Genomic DNA, 25,355 nt, shown 5'->3' on the forward strand with positions numbered 1-25,355 from the left:
AACGATTGACCAGCCGGCAGTATCTCTGCCAGTGAAAATGGAGCTTGGGAGGACCATGCGGGGCCCTTCCTGAGCTCCATTTTTGCTGGCAGAGGGTTGCACAACGCCATCACAGCCAAAAATGGAGCTCGTGGGGGTCATGGGGGCCCTTCCTGAGCTCCATTTTTGCTTGCAGAGGGTTGCAGGAGCTCATCACAGCCGAAAATGGAGCTTGGGAGCCCACTTTCACTGGCAGAACATTCAAGCCACCACAGGCACCCTGACACAAGTGATGTTGAGCTGGCCATGCACACCCTGACCACACGCTTCCTGGCCCCGAAGGTCAAACACAACCCTGATGTAGCCCTCAATGAAATTGAGTTTGACAGCCCTGAGCTAGGATCTTCTTAGAGTAAATAATTTTTGCAGCAACCACACAACTATAAACATCATTTTGAGAGTGACACGCCTGCCCATCACAAATTTTCCTTCTCAGAGTAACCAATATTATGCATGGCAAAGAAAAGGGGTAAGAAATAGTAAGTGGTAACAAAGCAATAATAACAATAATAATGAAGATGAAAAATGAAATGTAATTAAATTTATTACACTAAATTCATGTATTATCTCTCTCCATACCTTGTATTCTTGCCAAACATTTTTGCTTCCTCTATGTCCACACACACAATTTATATTGCCCTTTGCTTCTTAAACTTCCCACTTCTTTTCATTAAGTTCCTCCAACAACTTTCTCCATCTCCCACTCTTTCTCAGTCCAGTCACTCTTCCATCATAGACGTGTTTTGCTATTTGGATGCCAAATATCCAATTTGTTTCTTGCTCTTTGTTTCTGTACAATTAAGCCACTTCAGTACACCTCTTTCGGTCCTTCTCATTCCCTTTTGACCAATTCCTTCATCATTCTTTCTTTCTTTCTTTCTTTCTTTCTTTCTTTCTTTCTTTCTTTCTTTCTTTCTTTCTTTCTTTCTTTCTTTCTTTACCTGGTCTCTTTTTGGTTCACCACGCACATTTGTTAAGTATCCCATTCCCACATAGGTTTATTTTATGTTTCTTCTAGCATGTAGTGGGTTTCAAAAATTGTTCGAATTGTTCTGTGGGTGTGGCCTCCTTTGTGGGAGTGGCTTGCCACCCATGTGACCAGATGGGAGTGGCTTGCCGCACATGTGACCGGATATGAAGATGCCGACGACACTTGTCAGAACCACCTTAAATTACCTCACACACAGCACTGGCATGCATAAGAATATGATATAAACTTGTTTTTTAAAAGGCATCTTTGGTTTGCGTTAAAACAACTTCAACACACACAATGTTCTGATTGCACCACAAACACAGTAGTCATCCTTACCTTTCACAGAGGCACTGAGTTTTATACATATGAGCATGATAGTGTAGAATAATCATATCCAAGGACCAGTGGTGGGTTTCAAAAATTTTTGGAACCTCTTCTGTAGGTGTGGCCTGCTTTCCAAGTCCACTGGTGGAACCTCTTCTAACCGGTTCGGTAGATTTGACGAACTGATTCTATCCAATAGGTGCGAACTGGTAGGAACCCACCTCTGATTCCTACTTTAATATAATAACATATTTGCACAAAATATTCCATAATACAAATCTATTTATTTATCTTATACTTTCTTTGAATCCATAAAGAGTACACTTTCTTTCTCACATTTATGTAGTTAGAAGATGTTGCTGCTAACAGTAAAGATAGTACATTATTTAAGCACATCTTGACCCATTTACCACAACTGCATCCAAAGCTGTTTTCTCCCGGGCATGCTCATACTATTCTATGCAAGTTAGGATTTCCGATTTAGAGACTTTCCTACAAGCCAGAATAGATTTGCCTACATGCTGCTACTTAGGAGGCCTGTGCAATGTGCTAGCACAACTTGATACATTATTCTGTCCTTCTAAATAAATAACAAATGTTGATATGTCTTGGTTTTTCTCTTTGTCCAACGATAACTTTACATAAAATTGAGAGTGGTTAAAAATAAGTCTGGAAGAAAAACGGTAATTACTGTAGCTAGACATGAATTCCGTGCGTCATCCAATCACAGTTCAAGACATTAATTTCAGCTTGTTGGCTGCAATTTGGATATAACGTATTAGCTGCTCCCTGCTGATTTTTGCATTCCATTGAAGGTAATAAGTGGTATCACCTTCAGTTGGTTATCCCTTGCTCCAATTTTTCCCCTTTTCCCCAGTCCCTGAGAGTGAAGTAAGCAATTTGTTATTGTTTCTAGTATTTATATTTGTATGCTTTTGATTTCCACACATGGATGCATACACACACACACACATTTTGTTTAGGAGAGATAATATAATCTTAAATGAATGCCGAAAGATTATTTCCTTTTTAAATTGGAGAAAGCAAAGCTGTTTATCTTCTTTTTTCTTTATTTCTGTTCTGACCTGTTGTAATTTAGCATTTTTTCCCTTCCAAACTCAAATAAGATATGGTTAAGAAGAAAAAAAAGTGGAAAGAACAATGATCCTAAATTCTGGATAAAATAAAATCAAAATCCTAAGTGAGTACAAAGATTAGTGAAGTCCTGTTAATATTAGCCCAATAATGCCACAGTGACATGATCCAGTGAAGTCTTTGATTATTGTAATGCTTATTCAAATCTTTAACTAATTTAATAGATGCTTAAAGATGTCTTCATTAGTATTCATTATATTTCTATGGTGTGAGAATGATAAGCTTCTTAAGATTCTATTAAAAAGAAATCCAGGTCATTTTACCCATGCTAGGTTGTAGCACATCTCTACTGTTCTTTCAGTTACGCTAATTATCTGAAACCCAGTTCCTTACTATTGCAAAGGTGTAACCCTTATCAGGAGGGAGAAGTACAGTGGTGGGTTGCAGGCGGTGTGCCCCAGTACGGGCGTACCGGAGCCTGCCCGGAGCACTGGATACCATTCTGGTACGGTGCTCCAGAGGGCCCACCCACCTGCCCGAGCTCCTTACTGGTCTTTTAAGTCTTCGGCACTTCCGCACATGTACACAGTATGTACAGCGCCTGCGCAAAGCTCCGCTGAACAGCTGGAGCATCGCGGAGCTCACAGAGACGCTAAGACGCATGTGTACGCTGTGCATGTGTGCTCACTCGCTGCACGCATCCATGTGGACGCCACCAGGCCCATTGGAACTGGATCCGGAACGCATCAGGAAGGGGATAAGCTATGTAATTGGCATCAGGAAGGGGATAAGCTATGCTCCCCTTATCCCCTTCCTCCATAATCAACTTGTATTTATTAATAAGAACTCAAATGTTGACCTTATTTTACATGTCAGAGTAGTAAAGTTGATATGGGTCAAATTATTTCCCTGCTTTCGAGCTGGCCATTATAGCCATGCATTTATTACTCTAGTATAGATCCCAGAATACAAAACTTCTGGGAAATAGTCCAAGCATTCACCTATGAATATAAAGCAGAATAGAAGGGGAAAATAGCCAGGTATAACAGATTTAACAGATTAACAGAGTTGGAAAATAAAGCTCTGAGATTTTTCAGTGGTTTCTTCCACAATTAGGCCCTTTACAATATATGACCCTTGTACGATTCTAAAGGGAGTCTGTGATATTCAGTGAAACTTTCTCTCAGGCAAAGAGATTAGAGCTTGCAGGTTCTGAGGAATCGAAGTTGTGTTAATTAGCTAGAACAGGAATGTCATTTCACATAGTTCATCTTTTATCTGGCAGTGACTTGCCTTGTGGATAGGATCTTTGTACAATGTTACTTCAGGGCGTGTTTCATTTAGAAGAGCCATTGAACAGAGGTCCCCCCCCCCAATCTTTAAAATAAGCATTTTAATAATTCAATTGTTTTATTTGGGAAATCCTGGGACATTTATTATTATAATTCATTTTAATTTAATATAATTTATCCTCATCTTCTCATCTTTCGCACCTTTTATCTTTCCTTCTATCTTCTCCTGTTAGTATATTATGATTCATCAATGGTTGTTATACCTTATGATTTAGGACCTATGACTTATCACTTTGTTGTTTGCATGTACTCTGAAAGCTTATGCACTGGAGACAAATTCCTTGTGTGTCCAATCACACTTGGCCAATAAATAATTCTATTCTATTCTATTCTATTCTATTCTATTCTATTCTATTCTGAACCAAACTCCACCTCTGCCCATCAGCCCTCAAATATACCAAGCTAAACAAGTTAGCACTGTAATTTTATCTTGGATTTTAAAATTTCAAACTAGAAAGAAAAACAAATTCAGCAACACATCGGTAGCGTAATATGGATTATCTGGTAAAGAAACAAATTAACAAAACAATTTCAGTTTTAAAAGCTGGTTTTCAAATATGCAATAAACTAGATATTTGCATTCTTTGCCCCCAAGCGGAATCTGAGAGAGCAGAAACAATGAGTAAAGCGATTTCCCTTCTTTTCTTTGTCATATGGGAAACAATAGAGGTATTGAACTTCTTATATTGTAGTTTTGATATTCAGTATTTTATTCTGTACCAACATTCTGATTGTACTTTAACTTGAAACTGAGTAGCTGAATGTCTACAGGGCACTGCCTATAGAAATAGCAGACACAAGAGGATTAAAGATATTGTAGTGTATTGTTTCTACATACTGTACTGTTTCTAGGTGAAAATAAATCTTGACGGCCTCTATCGCAAAATTAATATGTAAATACAGGCAGTCCTCGACTTACAACGGTTCATACAAAGTTACAACAGCCCTGAAAAAAGTGAGTTATGACCATTTTTTACACTTACAGTCTTCGTAGCATCCCCATGGTCACATGATCAAAATCCAGACGCCTGATGCCTGACTCATATTTATAACGGTTGCAGTATCCCGGTGTCATGTAATAACCCTTTGCGGCCTTCTGACATGCAAAGTCAACGGGTAGCCAAATTCCCTTAACAACCATGTCACTAAGTGAACAACTGCAGTGATTCACTTAACAACAGTGGCAGGGCAGGAAAGGTTGTAAAATGGGGCAAGATTCACTTAACTCACTTAAAAGATTCTTGCTTTGCAAAATAGGTTTGGGCTGTGTTGTGGTTGTAAGTTGAGGACTACCTGTATAAGGTTACGTATTTCCTATAGTTGCTAGAAATTGAGTCTAGAATGCTGATAGCCATATATATATATATATATATATATATATATATATATATATATATATATATATATATATATATATATATATATATATATATATATATATATATATATATATATATATATATATATATATATATATATATATATATATATATATATACTTAAAGTCACAACCCCTGGTATGCCCAAGTATGGGAGGAAGGTCACACTTCCACTCTCTGTCATTAGGCTCGTCACAAGAGTCCATCCAGACAGAAACCCAATATATTTTTTACTGTTGCCTTTTTTGTTACATATGTTATATTTATGCTGCATAAATATAACATATATATATATATGGCTAGCTGATGAGAGCTAAATAGCTTGAAATAGATCTATACTAGTCTCCCTTTATTTATTTATCAGCACAAATAAAAAAACATATATATATATATATATATATATATATATATATATATATATATATATATATATATATATATATATATATATATGTTTTTTTATTTGTGCTGATAAATAAATAAAGGGAGACTAGTATAGATCTATTTCAAGCTATTTAGCTCTCATCAGCTAGCCATACCCTTACTGGGATTTGAACCTGGGCCATATTGCACACTAGGCATACTAGGCAGAGATCTTAGCCATTAGGCCACAGGCTCTTATCTGTTTATCAGCGAAGCCAGGGTGAAAGGTATCTATTAGATTTTTTACAACCCCTGGTAAGCCCCAATTATGGGAGGAAGCTAACTGCTTCCATCAGTTGTTGTGACGAGCCGAAGGATATAATATATATATATATATATATATATATATATATATATATATATATATATATATATATATATATATATATATATATATATATATATATATATATATATATATATATATATATATATATATATATATATATATATATATATATATATATATATATAAATAAAAGGAGGGGAATCTGTCTTTTGGAAACTTCTTAGCGGGGGTGCCCACAGAGGAATCAGAAAATTCAAAAGGATGGTTCTGACAGCGCCTTCAAAGCCCTAACCTTTTCACATGCGTTGTATGTGCAACACGTATGGCACAATCACAGCCATCATCTTGATTTTTTTGACAACATCCCCCGAACACCCTTGCCTTTTACACACATCCTTTGTTAGCAGAAAGAAAGGTTTTCTGGAAGAGCATCGGAAAATGTTGTGTAAATGATGACTCAGGGGAGAAGGATTAGAGGGGGGGGTTGAATCTCAAGAAGTTACGACCTTTTGCTACCAGAATGGAAAGAGTAATGGCAATGAATTAAACAACTGCAATGATAGCAATCCTGGTTTTTCCTCTCATCATCATTTCAGTGTGAAAAATGCAGATCATAGTGTAAACAAGAGATATATGCCCGCACGGTTTAATGGTTTGACTTTTTTTGTTGTTGTTCTTTTTCCTTTTGAATGCTTGCATCTGTCCTGTCGTATGCTGAACTGAAGACAGAAGAAGGAAAAAGATGGGTAACTTTCCTGCAGATTTTTTTAATAGGTGATATATAATAAGTTATAGCAGTAATATTAAATAAGTCGACTTCTTTTCTTTCAAATACAGAAGGAAATGTTTTCTTTAAATGGCACTGTACACTCTAAGCAAATTAAAATCGGGTAGATAGCAAAAGTCACAGCTAACTCCAAGACCTAGTACATAATGGGTTCAGTGCAGTGGTGGGTTTCAAAATTTTTTAGAACCTCTGCCTTGTCCCCACATCTGCCCCAAGAGCACCACCATAAGCCCTAACATTTACACACATAAGTTTAGGTGTTCTTCTAATGTGATCTATGCAATGGTTGGTTTCAAAAAATTTTAGAACCTCTTCTGTAGGTGTGGCCTGCTTTGTGGGAGTGGCTTGCCGGCTATGTGACCGGGTGGGAGTGGCTTGCGAGCTATGTGACCAAGTGGGAGTGGCTTGGCAGTCATGTGACTGGGTGGGCATGGCCAACTTGCAAACAACACTTAACAACACTCTTGCATAGCAATCAAAATGTTGGCTCAGAAACTCTGGCATTTGAAGCACGCAAGTCTTAAAGTTATCAAGTTACAAGGCCCCTAATCCTTTAGAAAAAAAACCCCAGGGGTGTTCAAACTTGACAGCTTTAAGACTTGAGGACTTCAACTCTCAGAATTCCTCCTCTAGTCATGTTGGCTCAGGAACACTGGCATTGAAGTGTGCAAGTCTTAAAGCTGTCAATTTACAAGACACTTGCACTCCTAACCCTTTAGAAAAAAAAACCAGGATTGTTCAAACTTGACAGTTTTAAGACTTTAAGGTTTAGATAGGACTCTTAGAGGCGGGCGGGGCGATTGGTGAGCCAGCCAATCAGTGAGCGGTGGGCGGGGCAAGCGTGGTGCGGACGGGCAGGGGGAGGGAGCTGGAACCGGTTCTAAAAGGCACGGTAAATTTGTGGGACCTCTTCTATAGAAGAGGTTAGAACTGGTAGGAACCCACCCCTGGTTCAGTGTAATATGGTTAAGCATTTGGGAATCAAAGCAGAAGGCTCCATATTCCCACATTCCTATGTAATTGGCAACAGGCCTTAACCAGCGTGTACTTTTCCTTTCCTCAAATGCTTGACTTGTTGTTGCCTGTATTTCAGGAACTAGGAATCCTCAAAACTGTCCACTCTAGGAATCTGGACTTCAGAATTCTCCCATCAGCTCTCTGAATGCTGAGAGTGTTGAGAATTGATGTTCACGCAGCTGGAGGAGCCAGCTTGAGAATATTTTGTTAAAGTCTTTGCTAGACCAAGGCCTAATATTATATGATTTGTTGCTGCTTTGTTCAGCAATCAATGGCTCTTAAAAAAAAAGTTAAACTCCATGTGTAAAACAAGATCAGGTCCCAATTTTGCCCTTTTTTCCCCTTCAGGCTGAAAGAAAAGTAGGGAGATTGGGGCCTTAGGCTTTGTTCATATTTATTGAATCCTACTGAAACAACCCGAATCGTTTCCTTTCCTCTTGAGATAGCCATCACTCAGAAATCATAACCTTCACGTTCTTTTCAGAACAAGAACAAAATAAATACATTTATATATCTCCTTGGGAAAACAAAAGAAAACCGCTTCCTGGGCTCCTTTTATAAAACTTTGAAATATTGCTGGAAGGTCCATTCTCATTTGACTCACAGAATGAAATTGTCCAAGGTGTGGAATTTTTTTTCCTTAGATCTCATGGGGCCTCCTCAGTTACTATTGAATTTTCAATCAAACCTGAAAGCTTTTTTTTTTTAAGGCTTTGTGCTTCAGGGTTTCAAGTATTTTTGCAATGGAAAGCAAAATATATGCCAGTTTCCAGGGCCACCTTTTCCTTTCCAAGATTTGCCACTGCAGAGGACTCTAAAAAATATAGCAATAGCAATAGCAGTTAGACTTATATACCGCTTCATAGAGCTTTCAGCCCTCTCTAAGCGGTTTACAGAGTCAGCATATTGCCCCCAACAACAATCCGGGTCCTCATTTTACCCACCTCAGAAGGATGGAAGGCTGAGTCAACCCTGAGCCGGTGAGATTTGAACCGCCGAACTGCAGTCGGCTGAAGTAGCCACTCTAACCACTGCGCCACCTCGGCTGTGGTTAAAAAAAAAAAATAGTTCGAAAGTACTATTTTTTTTCTTTGCTATTTTAGAAGAATGTAATTTGTACTAAAATAATTGCCTGGTAAAATTGTCATTCTGGCCCGAGGACACTCAAAATAAATTAATAAAGCAGATGTGGAAATCCCTAATTCTTAAAATAAAGAGTCTTTCGGAAATGTATACAGTATCATGCCTAGTTCTCGTGAGCTGGGTGAGATTTTTAATAGCAAGGAAAACACAGAGTTTATTATTATACCTGAGAGACCGCCTCCTGCCGATTACCTCTCTCAGACCAATTAGATCTCACAGGTTAGGTCTCCTCCGGATTCCATCTGCCAGCCAATGTCGGCTGGCGACTCCCCGGGGGAGAGCCTTCTCTGTTGCAGCTCCGGCCCTCTGGAACGAGCTCCCTGTTGAGATCCGGACCCTTACTACCCTCCCGGCCTTCCGCAAAGCCACCAAGTCCTGGCTGTTCCAGCAGGCGGGGGGGGGGGGTTTGAGAAGTATCTACCTCCACGGAAATTGTGAATGTTGGTTTTGTTTTTAATATGTTGTCTTTGTCTCGTTCCCCCCTTTCCATTGTCTTTTGTGAGCCGCCCAGAGTCCTCCGGGAGTGGGCGGCATACAAGACAAATAAATAGATAAATAAATAAATAAATAAATAAATAAATAAATAAATAAATAAATGATAAATGATAAATGATAAATGATAAATGATAAATGATAAATGATAAATGATAAATGATAAATGATAAATGATAAATGATAAATGATAAATGATAAATGATAAATGATAAATAAATAAATAAATAATAAATAAATAATAAATAATAAATAATAAATAAATAATAAATAAATAAATAATAAATAATAAATAAATAATAAATAATAAATAATAAATAATAAATAATAAATAATAAATAATAAATAATAAATAATAAATAATAAATAATAAATAATAAATAATAAATAATAAATAAATAAATAATAAATAAATAATAAATAAATAAATAAATAATAAATAATTAATAAATAATTAATAAATAAATAATAAATAAATAATAAATAAATAATAAATAAATAATAAATAAATAATAAATAAATAATAAATAAATAATAAATAAATAATAAATAAATAATAAATATATAATAAATAAATAATAAATAAATAATAAATAAATAATAAATAATAATAAATAAATAATAAATAAATAAATATTATTTCTTATTATTTATTTATTATTATTATTATTTAATAAAACTAAATAGTTTGTTTACTATTTATCATTACTGATATTTCCTTATTTTTTATTTGTTTGTTTGTTTATATCCTACATTTATTATTTTTGTAAATAAGTCAAGGTAGCGAACATACCTAATACGCCTTCCTCCCCCTATTTTCAGCACAACAACAACCCTGAGAAAAATGAAGGGGCCCAAAGTCACCCAAAGTCACAACTTTTCATGCTAAAGGCAGGGCTAGAACTCGCAGCATCTTTATCGCAGCATCAAAATGGCTCTAATGGTGATCCCAATACAGAACAAGTATCCTACTGATCCTTCCTTCTTTTCTACTCATGAACCGCAGTCATTTACATTTCACCATCCTGCTCTCAAGGGTTTATTTTATTAGCATTCCCCACTCATTTATTAGCATTCCCCACTCATTAGCATTCCCCACTCATTGTGTTCGGCAACACAAAACCCTTCACCCTAATAGTGGATGAAGGAGAATCTCTGTGTTGGCTGGAACTGAATACACCAAACCATCAGAGCATCCAGAATTCCTTATGGCATCTGTGTCCTTTTTAACTAGGTAAATAAGCACTTTGTGCACTTGACAGAGGTCTAAAAAAAAGGAACATTCCACTGCTAAAGGGCTAGTATTGTTTCAGTGGTCCCTGAGCCCTTCTGGATGCCCACCGAATCCCACCCCAGCTGCTCTGCACCAGTCTCAGAAGCCAAACATCTTGGATCATTGACAAGCCTGGGAAGTTTGGGAATTCATAGTTATGAATGAAACTATTTTACCGTCCAAATGACTTTTCTTTACAAGAATGATACCAATAGCAATAGAGTTAGATTATATATCACTTCATAGTGCTTTATAGCACTAGTTTAGGAGTTTACAATGTCAGCATATTGCCCCCCCCCCCTTCCAACAATCTGGGTCCTTATTTTACTGACCTAGGAAGTATGGAAGGTTGCGTCAACCTTGTGCTGGTAAGAATCAAACTGCTGGCAGTCGGCAGAATTAGCCTGCAATATTGCATTGTAACCCCCTACACCACCATGGCTCTTGATATCTGAGTAATGGCTATATTAAGTGCAGGCTGAGAGAATTTTACCCATATGCCTCAAGAGGGATATGATCTGAAAAATTCCTTGTTTTATTTGTTTTATACATTTTAAATTGTATTTCTGTGTAAGTGAAATCCACTTTCATCTTGCTGAAATACTAGTACATTAGAGTAGGTTTTTCAGTAATATAGTCAAGGCATCCATGGGTGGAGTTGTGGTCCAAAATATCAAGATGGCCATCGCAACCATGTGATTGAAGCCTGCCCCTTTTTAATTCTGTGGCCATGTCACATAAAAGATCTCAAATCTTCAATCAGATGATTGTGTCCATGACCATGACTTTATTTAACCCTTCCGCCCAGAGGTGGGTTGCTCCCAGTTGGGCCCAGTTCAGTCGAACCAATGGTGGCATTTTTGCCTGGTTCACAGAACCGGCAGAGACCCAGGCTCACCACGCCCCCAAACTGGTTCCCTTGCTATAGCAATAGCAGTAGACTTATATACCGCTTCATAGGCCTTTCAGGCCTCTCTAAGCGGTTTACAGAGAGTCAGCATATTGCCCCCAACAATCTGGGTCCTCATTTTACCCACCTCGGAAGGATGGAAGGCTGAGTCAACCCTGAGCCGGTGAGATTTGAACCGCTGACCTGCTGATCTAGCAGTAGCCTGCAGTGCTGCTTTTAACCACTGCGCCACCTTGGCTCTTATCTTATGCTACCGCTGATGTCGCCACCATGTTGTTTTGTAGTGACTGAGCATGCGCAGTGTCCTCCCCACCCCCCATAGACCATTCAAGTAATGTCAAGTTGATGTTTTAAACTGATATGAATTATATTACAAAGTGAATTGATAGTCAATGGCATTTTTCTTATGCCCATTTCCATAAGTTCTGCAATTAAATTTAAATCAGAAATTAGCTGGAAGATGAATGAATGAATTGAATTTATTATATTTCTATGCCGCCCTTTTCCCCGAAGGGGACTCAGGTCGGCTCACAACCCAAGTCAAAAGGGAAGGGTACAAATAAGGAATAAAAAGACAGACAAAACAATACCATAGTTTAAAAGCACACAACAACCATACCATTCGAGGTGGGGACAAGACTCATTAGCCCCAGGCCTGTCAGAATAGCCAGGTTTTAAGGGCTTTGCGGAAGGCCTGGAGGGTGGTGAGGGTTCGAATCTCCACGGGGAGCTCGTTCCAAAGGGCCAGAGCAGCCACAGAGAAGGCCCTCCTCCGGGTGGTTACCAGACGGCATTGGCCAGCGGATGGAATACAGAGGAGGCCTAATCTGTGGGATCTAATCGGTCTATTGGAGGTGATCGGCAGCAAAATATTACTTGTTGGCCGTAATTCAGCACACTAGCAAAATTAATTAATCCCAAGATAATATACCATGTCCCCCACCTCCTCCCACATCAACGAACCAATATTCTTTTCTTCATCCTACCCCACAGGACAAGCAGCACTGTGGCACAATATATCGTCAACTTTGAAAGAGATGGTTCAGAATTACCTGCAGATGGTACTGACATCAAAAAAATTGAAAGCGAGAAGGGCACTCTTGGTGAAGAGAAGGAAACACCTACATTTGTACCGAAACTAGCAGATCTTCAGCAGATGGTTGCCATGCTCCTACAAGAAGATAAATCGTTATTCGTGGACTTTGAAACACTCCAGTTTAAGGATGGTCAGTAAGTTACAAATGCTTACTGCAAATTAATGAATTAATTAACGTTTCCCTGACCTCCTCAAAGTAATTGGATAGTCCCCTGCCTTACATATGCTTTGTATTTTCTTCCTCGGAAAAATGGGGAGATATCAGGAAGTTGTGGGCTGCTTTTCTGTGATATATCATAGTTGATAATTAGCTTCCTTCCTGTCTTTTCCTGAATCATTCCATCTCACTATTTTGCATGTATTCTGATTTTGAGGGCAAGCTTTGTTCCCCTCCTCCCCAGACAAGTCCAAGGGAATTTAGCTACTGAATATTGTTCCTTCTTCTCAGTGGTGGGTTTCAAATTTTTAGAACCTCTTCTGTAGGTGTGGCCTGCTTTGTGGGAGTGACTTGCTGGTCATGTGACTGGGTGGGAGTGGCTTGCCAGCCATGTGACTGGGTGGGCGTGGCCAACTTGTAAAATGTGGTGAAACTCACTTAACAATGCTTTTGCTTAGCAATCAAAATGTTGACTCAGGAAATCTGGCATTGAAGCGTGCAAGTCTTAAAGCTGTCAAGTTACAAGACCCTTGCACCCCTAACTCTTTAGAAAAAACCCAGGGGTGTTCAAACTTGACAGCTTTAAGACTTGTAGACTTCAACTCCCAGAATTCCTCCTCTCGCTCTTCATCTTGATGATGTGCGGACAGGCGGAGGGAGGGAGCTGGAACCGGTTCTAAACGGCACGGTAGATTTGTGGAACCTCTTCTATAGAAGAGGTTAGAACTGGCAGGAACCCACCCCTGCTTCTTCTTCTTGTTCTCCTCCATTAGGATGACTTACAATTAATTTATTAAGAAGCCTATTTTAGTGGGTAATAAAAAGAAAAGAGTGGCGAATTAGAAATTAAAATTATGTCAGCAAGACGATCGCATTTGCTTGACTTGTTATGAGACATGAAATCCTTTTATCTCTTACTCTCCGGGAAGTGCTCTTTCTCCCAGCTAGTTAATTTTATAAGCATTCTATATAGTTGCAGTCTCTTTGTGGTGCCTGCAAAAGAGTTGGTATGGGCCACAAGGCGTATATCTCCGATACCAAGCTGGCCTTTCTGTTTGTAGCTCAGAGGGAGGGGAAGGAAATACATGGAACCAGCTCTTTCTAAATTATGCAGGCCTTAAAAGGTCAAATTCCACATTCTGAATTAGGCTTGGAAGCAAATACAGACGCACAGAAGCCAAGCCAAGCCTGAGATTATATGCTTCCCAGCCTCCTCTTGCCAGAGGTTGGATTCTGTATTTGCGTTAGTGGAAGCTTCTGATGACCTTCAGAACCAGCCCAAGATAAAGTGCATTTCAGTCATTGAAGCAGGAGATTATTGAGTAAGGCCAAGACCTTATCTGAAATGGGATGCAGGGAGTTCACTAGCCTTTAATGTAAAAGGCAGTCTTTGTGTCCGCTGTCGATAGAAAATGCCATAAGACAGCAGGGTCAAAAGCCCAAGTCTGCCTCAATGGTTTTCATGCGGTAGTTAATTTTCAGATAACAAAAGTATTTAGCATAAATGCTAGTGTAGAACAGATTTGAGGTGTTTATTTTAATTGCTAAGCATTTAGTAGCATTAGTGGCATTCAGCTGGATGGAACGTATATTAAAATACAAATAGGAAGCAGATCAAGGAAGCAGATGGCAATGATTGACCAAATTTAATTTATATAATTTTAATAGTTTAGTTTAGTTTTATTAAACTTGTATGCCGCCCTATTCCCCGAGGGGACTCAGGGTGGCTAACAAAACCAAATAGGGAAAGGGGGAGTATAAAAACTAGAAGACAAAACAAATACAAACAACAAATTAAAAACTCATCAACAGCCGCAACCATTCGAGTGGGGCTGGTAACTCATCAGTCCCAGGCCTGCCGGAACAGCCAGGTCTTAACGGCTTTGCGAAAAGCCTGAAGGGTGGTGAGGGTCCGAATCTCCACGGGGGGATCGTTCCAGAGGGCCGGAGCAGCCACAGAGAAGGCCCTCCCCCGGGGGGTCGACAGTCGACACTGGCTAGTTGATGGAATCCGGGGGAGGCCTAATCTGTGGGATCTAATTGGTCGTAGGGAGGTAATACATAAAGTGTTTGATGATACAGCGAAATAAACTGATCCACGAAACAGCTTTATTGAGTGAGCAGGTCTGCTATATAGTAACTAATTACAAAAGGCAGGAATATTTTGACTATTGATGCCACATAGCTTCATTTCAGAAATTAATTATATTTTGCATAATTTGTTGCCTACCGGACGAAGAACTAACCATTCTGCTATCGTTCAAAAATTCTATATTCCCATTTATTGAGATCCTAAAAGCTTTTTTCACCCCTTTGTTGTTCCCTGATCCTTCCAGAAATGTTTTTTTTTGTAGGAAATGAAAGTCTTCCTAAACCAGACATAAAAAGAATAGGACTGAAAGAGGAAATTGCTAGAAATACAGCAACATGTGTTCCTTGCGCCGTCTATTAATACAACTTCTGATCTATTAATGAGTCAGCTCTATTATGAACTGTTCTGAATGTAACAGATAAGGCAGAGCAATAAAGTAGTCGGAATTTACTATTTAAAACTCAGCTGAAAGTTCTCAAAAATTGTGTTTTCTGAGTTTTTTTCTGAGTTTTGCCTTCCTTTCCAACTAGTAGGAATGTCCCATTTGGCCAAATATTCTCCATCTCTGTTTGTTTGTTTTTTGATGCCATTAATATTCTCTGTGCAAAGCTTTAGTACAAGGGAAGACCTAGATCCCTGTGGTAGAGATGAGCTGTTCCTGCTCCTTTCCCTTTTTAATTGCTTTAGCATAAACTTTAAAAAGTAATTAAAGGATAAGGCAATCCTTATTCTTTAAGTAAAAGTAGCTTCATAGTACAGCCGCTGACGTCTCTCTGGAATATCCTATTGCACTTTCGGCTATACGCCTATGGAATGCTAAGTAGTTACAGTATATAAGGAAGAAGAAGAAGATGGAACAGTTGCCAAGAATCAGGCAAATATGGCTGATCTCCCACTACTATAATTTTTGAAACAGCATAGGAGGATGCTTAGGTTGCCATCTAAATTAAGGTGACCAGACGTCCCGCTTTTGGCGGGACAGTCACGATTTTTCAAAATTTGTCCCGTGTCCCACGGTGTGTTCAAAAAGTCCTGATTTTCCAAAAGAAAGAAAAGACACTGAATCATCAATTTTAATAAGGACGCTGTTTAAAAAAAAGTTTTTATTTCTCTGAAGTGTCATTCCCGATGTGGCCTTTAGAGGGCAGTGGTTTCCCACCCTCCGCTCGGCTCGCTCGAAGCGCCCGACGAGGGGCGAGGCTCTCTTCCTTCCTGCGCGTGCCGATGCGCAATGTTTTTGCGACAGCCCTCCGGTGGCCTCGGGCAGGGGGGCTTTCCAGTGGCGGCAGCGTGGCGAGGAGGAGGCTCGGTCCCGGGCCAAGTGGCTCAGCCGTCGGAAGTTTTTTTTTTTTTGCCCGCTTCTCTTGGGTGCCGCTCTCCCTGCAGCCATGCCATGCAAGCCGCCGTCAGCAACCTGGTCCGGGTGAGCCGAGGGGAGGCAGGCGGGGATCCGGTTGGGAGAGGCTGGCGATGGGGTGGCTTTTGAAAGGGTTGGGGGGCGTTGGGGGAAAGCAATCGGGGGAAGGCTTTTTTTTTTACAGGCCAGGTGCTCCGAGCCCCCCCCCCCACCCATCAATGGTGTCCCGCTTTACCCATCTTAAAATCTGGTCACTTTAATCTAAATAGAAATGTCCATTTTGAATGCAAGAAACCGGAGTATGTATATTTGTATGTCTTATAGATTGAGCCTAATTGACAGCTATGTCTAGATGAATTTGCATTCAGAAGCAAACTGAAATTGTTTTGATAGGTACATAATGGCCCACTGAGATAAGATCTTTAACAGTACTTTCTTGCTAGGGAATCTAAAACCTTCCTTTGCAGCCACTGTTTTCACTATGATCTCAATGCAATGGACACTCTGGGTTTACCATACAATGTCTAGTAACTGTCCTTATCATCTCCTCCTCCTTCTAGGCAGCATCTAGGAAGCTGGAGGGGAGATTGTCAAGAAGAAATAGTTGTGGAATTTGCAGTTGAAGTGTGTGTGTGTGTGTGTGTGTGTGGAGGGGGTTACGAGACTGGCTAGCTTGAAATCACTGAAGGGAAGAAGTGGTAGAAAGCAGATGCTTTCCTAAGACTGAGTGTTTATCTGGTTGCTCTGTAGTGAGTGGAGTTAGTCTGGCAAGATTCTTGTAAATAGGCGAGCAGCAATAAAATACCACTCTGATCAACTCCCAGTGTTGTTCTGGTTCTTTGTGCCTGACATCTACCTCGCCATTTCAGCTGCAGTGGCGAGGTGGATGTCATCATAGAAATAGCTAGGGCTCTGAGCCCCTTCTAACTGTTCATATCAGAATCATAGTGGAGGAGAAACCCAAGGGATGGCTTTTTGAGGGAAGAAGGGGTCTTGAAGGTATTCCTGCCTGCATCCAGTAGCACTGGACTACTGCAACGTGCTCTACATGGGGCAGCCCTTGAAGAGCATTCGGTGACTCCAGCTTGTCCAGAATGCAGCCGCGTGAGCGATCGTGGGTGCACCTCGGTTCACCCACGTAGCACCTATCCTCCGCGAGCTGCACTGGCTGCCTATTGGTCTCCAGATACGCTTCAAGGCGCTAGTCGTCACTTATAAAGCCCTTCATGGTATTGGACCTGGGTACTTGAGAGACCGCCTCCTGCCAATTACCTCCACCAGACCGATTAGATCCCACAGACTAGGCCTCCTCCGAATTCCATCTGCCGGCCAGTGTCGACTGGTGACTACCCGGAGGTGAGCCTTCTCTGTGGCTGCTCCGACCCTCTGGAACGAACTCCCCATGGAGATTCGCACCCTCACCACCCTCCAGGCCTTCCGCAAAGCCCTTAAAACCTGGCTGTTCCGACATGCCTGGGGCTAAGAACCGTTGCCCCTATCTCGAATGGTATGATTGTTGCGTGTTTTTAAATCATGTATTGTTTTGTGTTGTTGTTAATTTGTCTGTATCCCCCTTCCCTGGTTTGAGTTGTGAGCCGCCCTGAGTCCCCCTTCGGGGGGAAAGGGTGGCATATAAATGAAATAAACATACAACAACATACAAACATTTCCTCTGTAGCTGTAATCCAAATTGGTTGACTTATCATTAGCGGGTAATCAGTTTAGCTTTCTAAGATAGTCAGAAGTCCCAATATGTCATAGTGGAATACAAGGACATGGATAGCTCAGACCAGACCCTTTAAAATGTTTTGGTTACACAGATTAAGAAGCATCTCCTTACAGATTCAGCTGATAACTAAGAAGGGGGCGAGACAGCAGTTTTACTGCTATGCTGTGTTTATAACACAGTATTCTATATAATAATTGACATGCTTTTGTCAGTTTTGATAGGTAAATTTGACCCCAAAATGACCATTTCCTTTGTCTCATTTTGCAGAAATCATCAGGCCACCTAGTGATATAAATAATGATATGCAGCCAATGGTAACAGATGTTGTGGCCGGAGCTGAGTTGGTGAGTAACATTTATTGTCTTTGTTCCACCACAAAATTTTAACGGTAAATAAGATTAGCATCCCTTTGATCCCCAATTCAGCACTGACATAAATACAGGGCAGCTAAGAAAAGTAATTGGCAGGAATTTGTCTGCCATTCATCATAGGCAGCCTAAGAACCAGCCTAAGAACATACACCAGACATTTTTTCTTAATGTAGGTTGAGCCCAGAGCTGAAGGACAGAAGAATGGATTTAGGTAGATTTAGACATCTACCTAAAATCTGGTATCAAAAAAATGATTTGGGGTTTTTTGAAGAGGATGAACACAATAGAAGAGCATCAACTAGGGTAATGGTACGATAATAAAAGAAGAGGTGATCCAAGGCCAGCATCTGAAATTCTGACAACCTTGGGTTTAATTGTCAAGGTTGGAAGGGGAAGAGATATGATATGGTTCTTTCACTGCTAGGTCTCCAATAACTTAGAACCTAATGAAAGAAATGTCCTTCTGGGTTCAGCTCCAAGTGGGGAAAAAGACACTGGAGACATGGAGGCTGCTTGGAAAGATGGTTTATTGTTGGACAGGGCCACATGGCTTGAGCCCTGAACAGAAAAGGTGATCACATGCTTCAATGTTGGTGTAGAAGAAGAGAAGGGCTGAAGGAGGGGCTTGCTAGGCTTTTTATAACCTGTTCAGTCCCACCTCTCTGTTTCCTGTTCCTGTGTAAGAAATGTATTCTGATTGGTTGTCAGACTCCCATGGGGCCATACAGGGGTTACTCTCTAGGCTGTGTTTTGAATCCAGGTATGGATGAGTTCTCAGATGCCATGTGGTCAGTTGAGTAAAGGACCAATATTATCATGCTTTCCTGTAGCTGCTGGTGAAGTGTTTATTATGTAAAGTGGACTAGCTTGGCCGTCTTAATGGCCCATTAATAGTGTTGGTGGGCAGGAAGCTACAGGCAACTATTCTGTCTTTTAAAACATGTTTCTTTCTTTTCATATCCAGAGAAATATTCTGCCTTTTCAATATTTCCTAGGATATTTCATTTTTCTGGGAGAGGGCTGGATGATAACTTCCCACAAACCAATCCATTCAATAGGTGCTCTGAAAGTACAATTTGAAAGAGTCAGATTCTTCCATTGCCAAAAGAGTAGTGGTGGTGGAAAACTCCAGCTAGAGATTTCAAGTGAAAGGTCATATGTGCAGCAATCTAACAAGGCCAAGAGTAGCCAGACCAATTCCTACTTTAGCAATCAAAACTCTACAGTTGTAGAAGTATTATGTTGGGACAAGAAGACGGAAATCAATGAAAGGGAAGCTGCTAAATTTTAAGCTATCTCAGCTATTGGCTAGAGATAGGATGACCAGACTATCATGAGATGTGATATTTAACCATGCTTAAAAAGGCTTGTACCATAGTTAAAAGCTCTTGGTTGAATTCCAAGAATTTCCAAGATTTGCTGTTTATAACAGCAAATCAAGATAGATGAATAATCCTTTAGAAATACTTATGGATAGACTGATGGGCTGATATTTATCTTTTAGGAGAGTATTTTAAACATTGTAGCATATACTTAAAGTAGAAGTAAAACCTACTTTATTTGGGCCACAATAAAGTATAAATGAATATTGCCACTATTTTTTTCCTCTTTTTTTTATAGACTTCTGAAATCCCTTTCATTTATGCAAATGTAGTAACAGTAACAAAAACCTTCAGTGAAGTAAATTACCCAGGCTCCACCATGTCTTCTACTGTCTTGGATACCACAGGGATTCTCTTTCCTTCAACATTTAAAGAAATCGCCACTCAGAAGATTGAAGAAGAAACAACAAAATATACAATTTCCAGCATCCTCTCTGAGCAAAGTAAGTTGTTAGATCTGAGTAGCAGATCCCTTTCTCTCAACCTGTAGAAATTAGAAAATGGGTACTCTCTTAAGTGACCACTTACTTATGTGAAAATGTCTTCTATTTCAGCCACTTCAGCCACTGTAAATTATTGATGATCACATTCAGAATTTATATGTTATACTGATATTTATTTCTGAAATAATTTGGAAGAAATTTTAGTTTGAAAAGCTCACTTCCATTTCATGTTTTGAATGTTTTAGACTGGCAATAGTTCTTCCACCATACAATTACTTCAGAAACAATTCACAGAAAGAACTCTTTGTCCTTCTCATTTTTCTTAAGTATGTCCAATTTTGTTTCTGTTCAGTTCAATTATGTTATTCAAGGATCAGAAATAAATAAGTATAAAATGACATTTAAATGATAACAATTGCCTCTTATGAAGCCAAGGTCAGTCACAAACAATACTTAATTTCATCTTTGAATATTATTTTAAACAATGGAGAGAGATTCCTAATCCCGATTTTAAAACAGTTACTTTAAAACAGCTTAAATTCTATTATTCAGAATGATGAAAATATGGCGGAAGGAGAGGGAAATAAGAAAAATATGAGATACCTTAAAATAAAGAAAAAACAGTAATTTCTTGGCAATATTCTTCCTAGTTGAATGAGTATGGAGAAGACTCTGCCATTTTTGATTGACTAAAATGAAGGTGTATTTTTTAAAAAACTACAAATATTCTCATTTTAATAAATTTTGCTACTGATTCATGAGAATTTATTTCCATTCATTTCTCAACAGGATTAGCTAATGTTTAAACACATTCTTTTGGAATAATTCTCTTAAAAATAAACATTTGATTTTGGTTTAGTTAATGTTTGTCATTGTTGTCATTACAGAAATGATACATAAATTTATTTTATTAATCTCTGCAAATGTATTTGTTTTTCTAAGATATAGCTGCCTTGTGAACAGCTCCTTCCCCTGATATCAGAATTATCCCATCCCTTTTAATCTTCTGGAAAAGCTTCAAGATATGGTTTTTTTCTAAAACACTGGAGCCAGGCTGTCAGTAGAACCTGTCCTGTACAGAAATTTGATAATGAGATCGATTTATTTAGGGGTTTTTCCAACATTTCTAATTTATTTTTATGTTGTGTTTTTTGTCATGAGCCACGTAAAATCACAAGGATGAAAAGGGTATTTAAATACATTCTATGAATGAATGAATGAATGAATGAATGAATGAATGAATGAATGAATGAATGAATGAATGAACGAACGAAAGAACAGATGAATGAATGAATGAGTCTGTGTGTGAAGGAATATATCTGGTAACGCTGCTAAGAAACAAAACATACAAATAAGAGCCTTTGCTTCCGTATGGGAATTACACCCCTCCATAATCTCCAAAATATACTCTATGCATATTTAGAACTTTGCATTGGAAATTTAAATGCTTGTGCTTTCTGTGGAATGCCTATCTAGTCAATTCATATGTTTGGCACATTCCAAACATCTCGACAGACTGATATTGACTTCCTGAAATCAATAACAGTTTTGAGTTGAAAGGACTCTTGACACATAATCACCCTGGCCAGTGGCAGTAATTTCAGAGAAATTGAAAGTGCATCAAGATGTGTCATTGATTCCTCCTCTGATTAGAAATTGTGCAATTGACTCTTGACATGTCCATGATGAGAACAATGTCGGTTGTTTATTGGGAAGAGAGTTTCCCATTCTGTGAATATGCTGGCTTCACATGTCAAGATCATACAGCACACATCAGCCGACCAGCAATAATGTAGACTTTGATGAAGTATTTCTGTTTGGAAATTTGTATTGGAAGAAAGTGTGGCTCTGAATATCTAATCCTAAATAATGTAAAGGTATTTTTAAAAAAATATTTTGGATGTATAAGGTATGGCAGTAAGAAGAGATCAATTTGCATACTCTTTCATAAATTTTCATAGATTCTCTATGATCAGAAGTTGATAATCACTGTTAATGTTTCTATCACAAGTATTATTTACTGTTTGCAAATATTGTTTCTTGCTACAGATGTTAAAAATGTCATGAAGTCAGTACACAGAAGATTAAAAAAAATAAGTTCACCTGCAACTTTCCTTTGATTAATATTTTATATTTAAAATATATAAATATATAAATTTATATTTTATATTTTGAGGATATGAAACATGATATTAGACTGCGTATCGTCTCTCTATATATGTACTGAATTTAGTTTAACATGCACTTATGAGGGACTTTTAAAATTGGTGCTCTATTCCAGGATTTCTCCTGGAAGTTTTGAAATTCACCTTGATTTTTTTTCCAGCAAAACCATTTTTATGGTAATTACATTTAGATTTTCAGTCCTAGGAATGTTACAAACTAATCTTCAACATATGTGCAGCAGCTGCCAAAAAAGCCAACACAGTTCTAGACAGCATAAACAGAGGGATAGAATCAAGATCACGTGAAGTGTTAATACCACTTTATAATGCCTTGGTAAGGCCACACTTGGAATACTGCATTCAGTTTTGGTCGCCACGATGTAGAAAAGATGCTGAGACTCTAGAAAGAGTGCAGAGAAGAGCAACAAAGATGATTAGGGGACTGGAGACTAAAACATATGAAAAATGGTTGCAGGAACTGGGGATGTCTAGTTTAATAGAAAGAAGGACTAGGGGAGACATGATAGCAGTGTTCCAATATCTCAGGGGTTGCCACAAAGAAGAGGGAGTCAAACTATTTTCCAAGGCACCTGAGTGTAGAACAAGAAGCAATGGGTGGAAACTAATCAAGGAGAGAAGCAACTTAGAAATAAGGAGAAATTTCTGACAGTTAAAACAATTAATCAGTGGAACAGCTTGCCTCCAGAAGTTGTGAATGCCCCAACACTGAAAGACTTTAAGATGATGTTGGACAGCCATCAGTTTGAAATGGTGTAGGGTTTCCTGCCTAGGCAGGGGATTGGACTAGAAGACCTCCAAGGTCCCTTCCAACTCTGCTGTTGTATTGTATTATATTGTATATAGAAAGATTTTTAAAAAAAATATATAATCAGAATTGCAAAGCAAGATTCTACCTTCAACCAGATACTCTTTAAAATTTCTTCCATAAATTTAATATATTAAAATGTACTCCTGAGGGTAAAACAAGAAGCAATGGGTGGAAACTAATCAAGGAGAGAAGCAACTTAGAAATGAGAAGAAATTTCCTGGCAGTTAGAACAATTAATCAGTGGAACATCTTGCCTCCAGAAGTTGTGAATGCTCCAACACTGGAAGTCTTTAAGAAGATGTTGGATAACCATTTGTCTGAAGTGGTGTAGGGTTTTCTGCCTAGGCAGGGGGTTGGACTAGAAGACCTCCAAGGTCCCTTCCAACTCTGTTGTTCTATTGTCTACTCAAGCCAATTAGAATGTGCCATGGCTAATGGTCCTGTATACATCGAAAGGAACACAGATAAACATTAGGGAAAACAACTATTGCAATCAAATCAGCTTGGTTGATGCTTTTCTTTAAAAACAAATCTTTGCTAGCTTTGTTCTTTCTTTTAGGAATCTTGATTTATTCTTCTATGTCACTTCTCCATGTGCTAATTACACTTTGTTAGTTTTTGTAAGCCTTATACTACAGATTCTAAATTTCTGGCTATTAAATTAGCTAATCAAAGGTTTGGTCATTTCTATCCAATCTATCACCATAGCATACTGACCACAACAGCAGAAATACGTGTTTTAAACTTCCCTTTTAAGCTTTAATATGGACGCTTACTTCTTCCATTACAGATAAACAATATTGTTAAATGTTGACCTCCTAAAATGTAATTTTAAAAAGCTACCAAATTCTATCCTCACTCACAAATATACATGTACTCTCAATATGTCAAAAGCCTTGGAGGTAAACGCCTCTATTTCCTCTGAGGAGAAATAGCTCGTGCTGCAAACCGCTAACCAGATTTGCATAGGCAATGTGCATAATTTGAAAGTCAGTGATGTACAAGATATACTTTTTAAGTTTTGGTTTATTAAAAAGTATTGACAGAACCTCGAATTTCCACTTCAGCATATATATTTCTCTGTTGCTCAGTTCTAAGTTGTCTTAGCTCTCTTTGACCTCTGTGCAGCTAAGCTTCTAGAAGTGACGTGAGTGGGTCAGAGAGCCATGCCACAAAGTGTGTTCATCTTTCCCTTCAAAGACTCCAAAGGACATTGAAAACCACACAGCGAAATGTTAAGATTTTTTTTAAATCTCGCCCTTTACGCTGATACCTAAGGACGGATTTGTACTCTCTGCTTGGCCCAGCACCACCGCAGGCCACTCACCACTTCCTGCGTGCTATTCCCTTACTCCAAAGGAAACCGTTTAATGGATGTGTATTTATGCATAACCATCCAGTTGTGCATAAATCTCATATGTAAAATACAGCTGAGGGAAACCCGATCAATCTGAAGGTTAATGGAAGCGAAAGGAGAAGGCTGCCCAAAAAATTGCTTTTCAGGAGTTATTTTGTTTTGTGTTTAAAAAACGTTTCCTAGTGGTACTGGTGGACAGTTCTCTTCAGTTAAATGTCTATGGAGATTCTCAGTCATCCAGGTCATGGTTGTCCCAAAGGTGCTTTTTCAAGAGGCAACTGGACTTTCTGTTTTTTCCTTGAAGAAGTTTCATTTCTCATCCAAGAAGCTTCTTCAGCACAGAGCTGAAGAAGCTTCTTGGATGAGAGGCGAAACATCTTCAAAAAGAAAAACCAGAAAGTCCTGTTGCCTCTTGAAAAAAACCTTTGGGACTTTAGCTAATAACTTCTGAAAGAGGTTTCTGGTCAAGAACATGGCAGGGAAGAGAACTTAACCCCCTTTTCTCCTGTGGTCCAACTCTAATAGATGCTTGGCTCATTTTTTTTCCATCTCCACTTACTATTTATATAATAAAAATATGCATATTTGTTGCTTTCAGGGAATGAACAACTTATTTAGTTTGACATGAAATCTGTTTTTAATTGGAGTTGAACTTTCATGATCTATCAGTTTAAGCTCTTTTCTCGTAAAAAGTTGACTTACAGATTAGAATGTAACACAGGCTGAAATCACAAGCATAAAATGGAACTTCTCGATAAAAATGCAAGAAATGGCAAGTTGGCAATGCAAGTAAATACCAATGGATTGAATTCTACATGCTAAAGAGCAGAAACTGCACCCCAAAAGTCAGAGAGAAAACATATTTAAGGAAAGTAGGCAAT

At 38.7% G+C, this 25,355-nt stretch overlaps 1 protein-coding gene across 1 annotated transcript in view; it reads left to right on the forward strand.

Moving 5' to 3' along the window:
- Positions 1 to 25,355, forward strand: part of IMPG1 (interphotoreceptor matrix proteoglycan 1) — a gene marked incomplete at its 5' end in the record, with an annotated part of 87,897 nt that overhangs the window by 45,081 nt on the left and 17,461 nt on the right. The window contains 4 exons of the mRNA XM_087719041.1: positions 6,600 to 6,620; positions 12,490 to 12,722; positions 18,195 to 18,271; positions 19,919 to 20,123. Coding sequence (XP_087575167.1) covers positions 6,600 to 6,620; positions 12,490 to 12,722; positions 18,195 to 18,271; positions 19,919 to 20,123 — 536 coding nt within the window. The remainder of the gene's footprint in view (positions 1 to 6,599; positions 6,621 to 12,489; positions 12,723 to 18,194; positions 18,272 to 19,918; positions 20,124 to 25,355) is intronic.

Source organism: Thamnophis sirtalis, unplaced genomic scaffold (assembly GCF_051295495.1).
Source record: "Thamnophis sirtalis isolate CommonGarterSnake01/CBP01778 unplaced genomic scaffold, rThaSir2_p1.2 scaffold_6, whole genome shotgun sequence".
Classification (NCBI taxonomy): domain Eukaryota; kingdom Metazoa; phylum Chordata; class Lepidosauria; order Squamata; family Natricidae; genus Thamnophis; species Thamnophis sirtalis.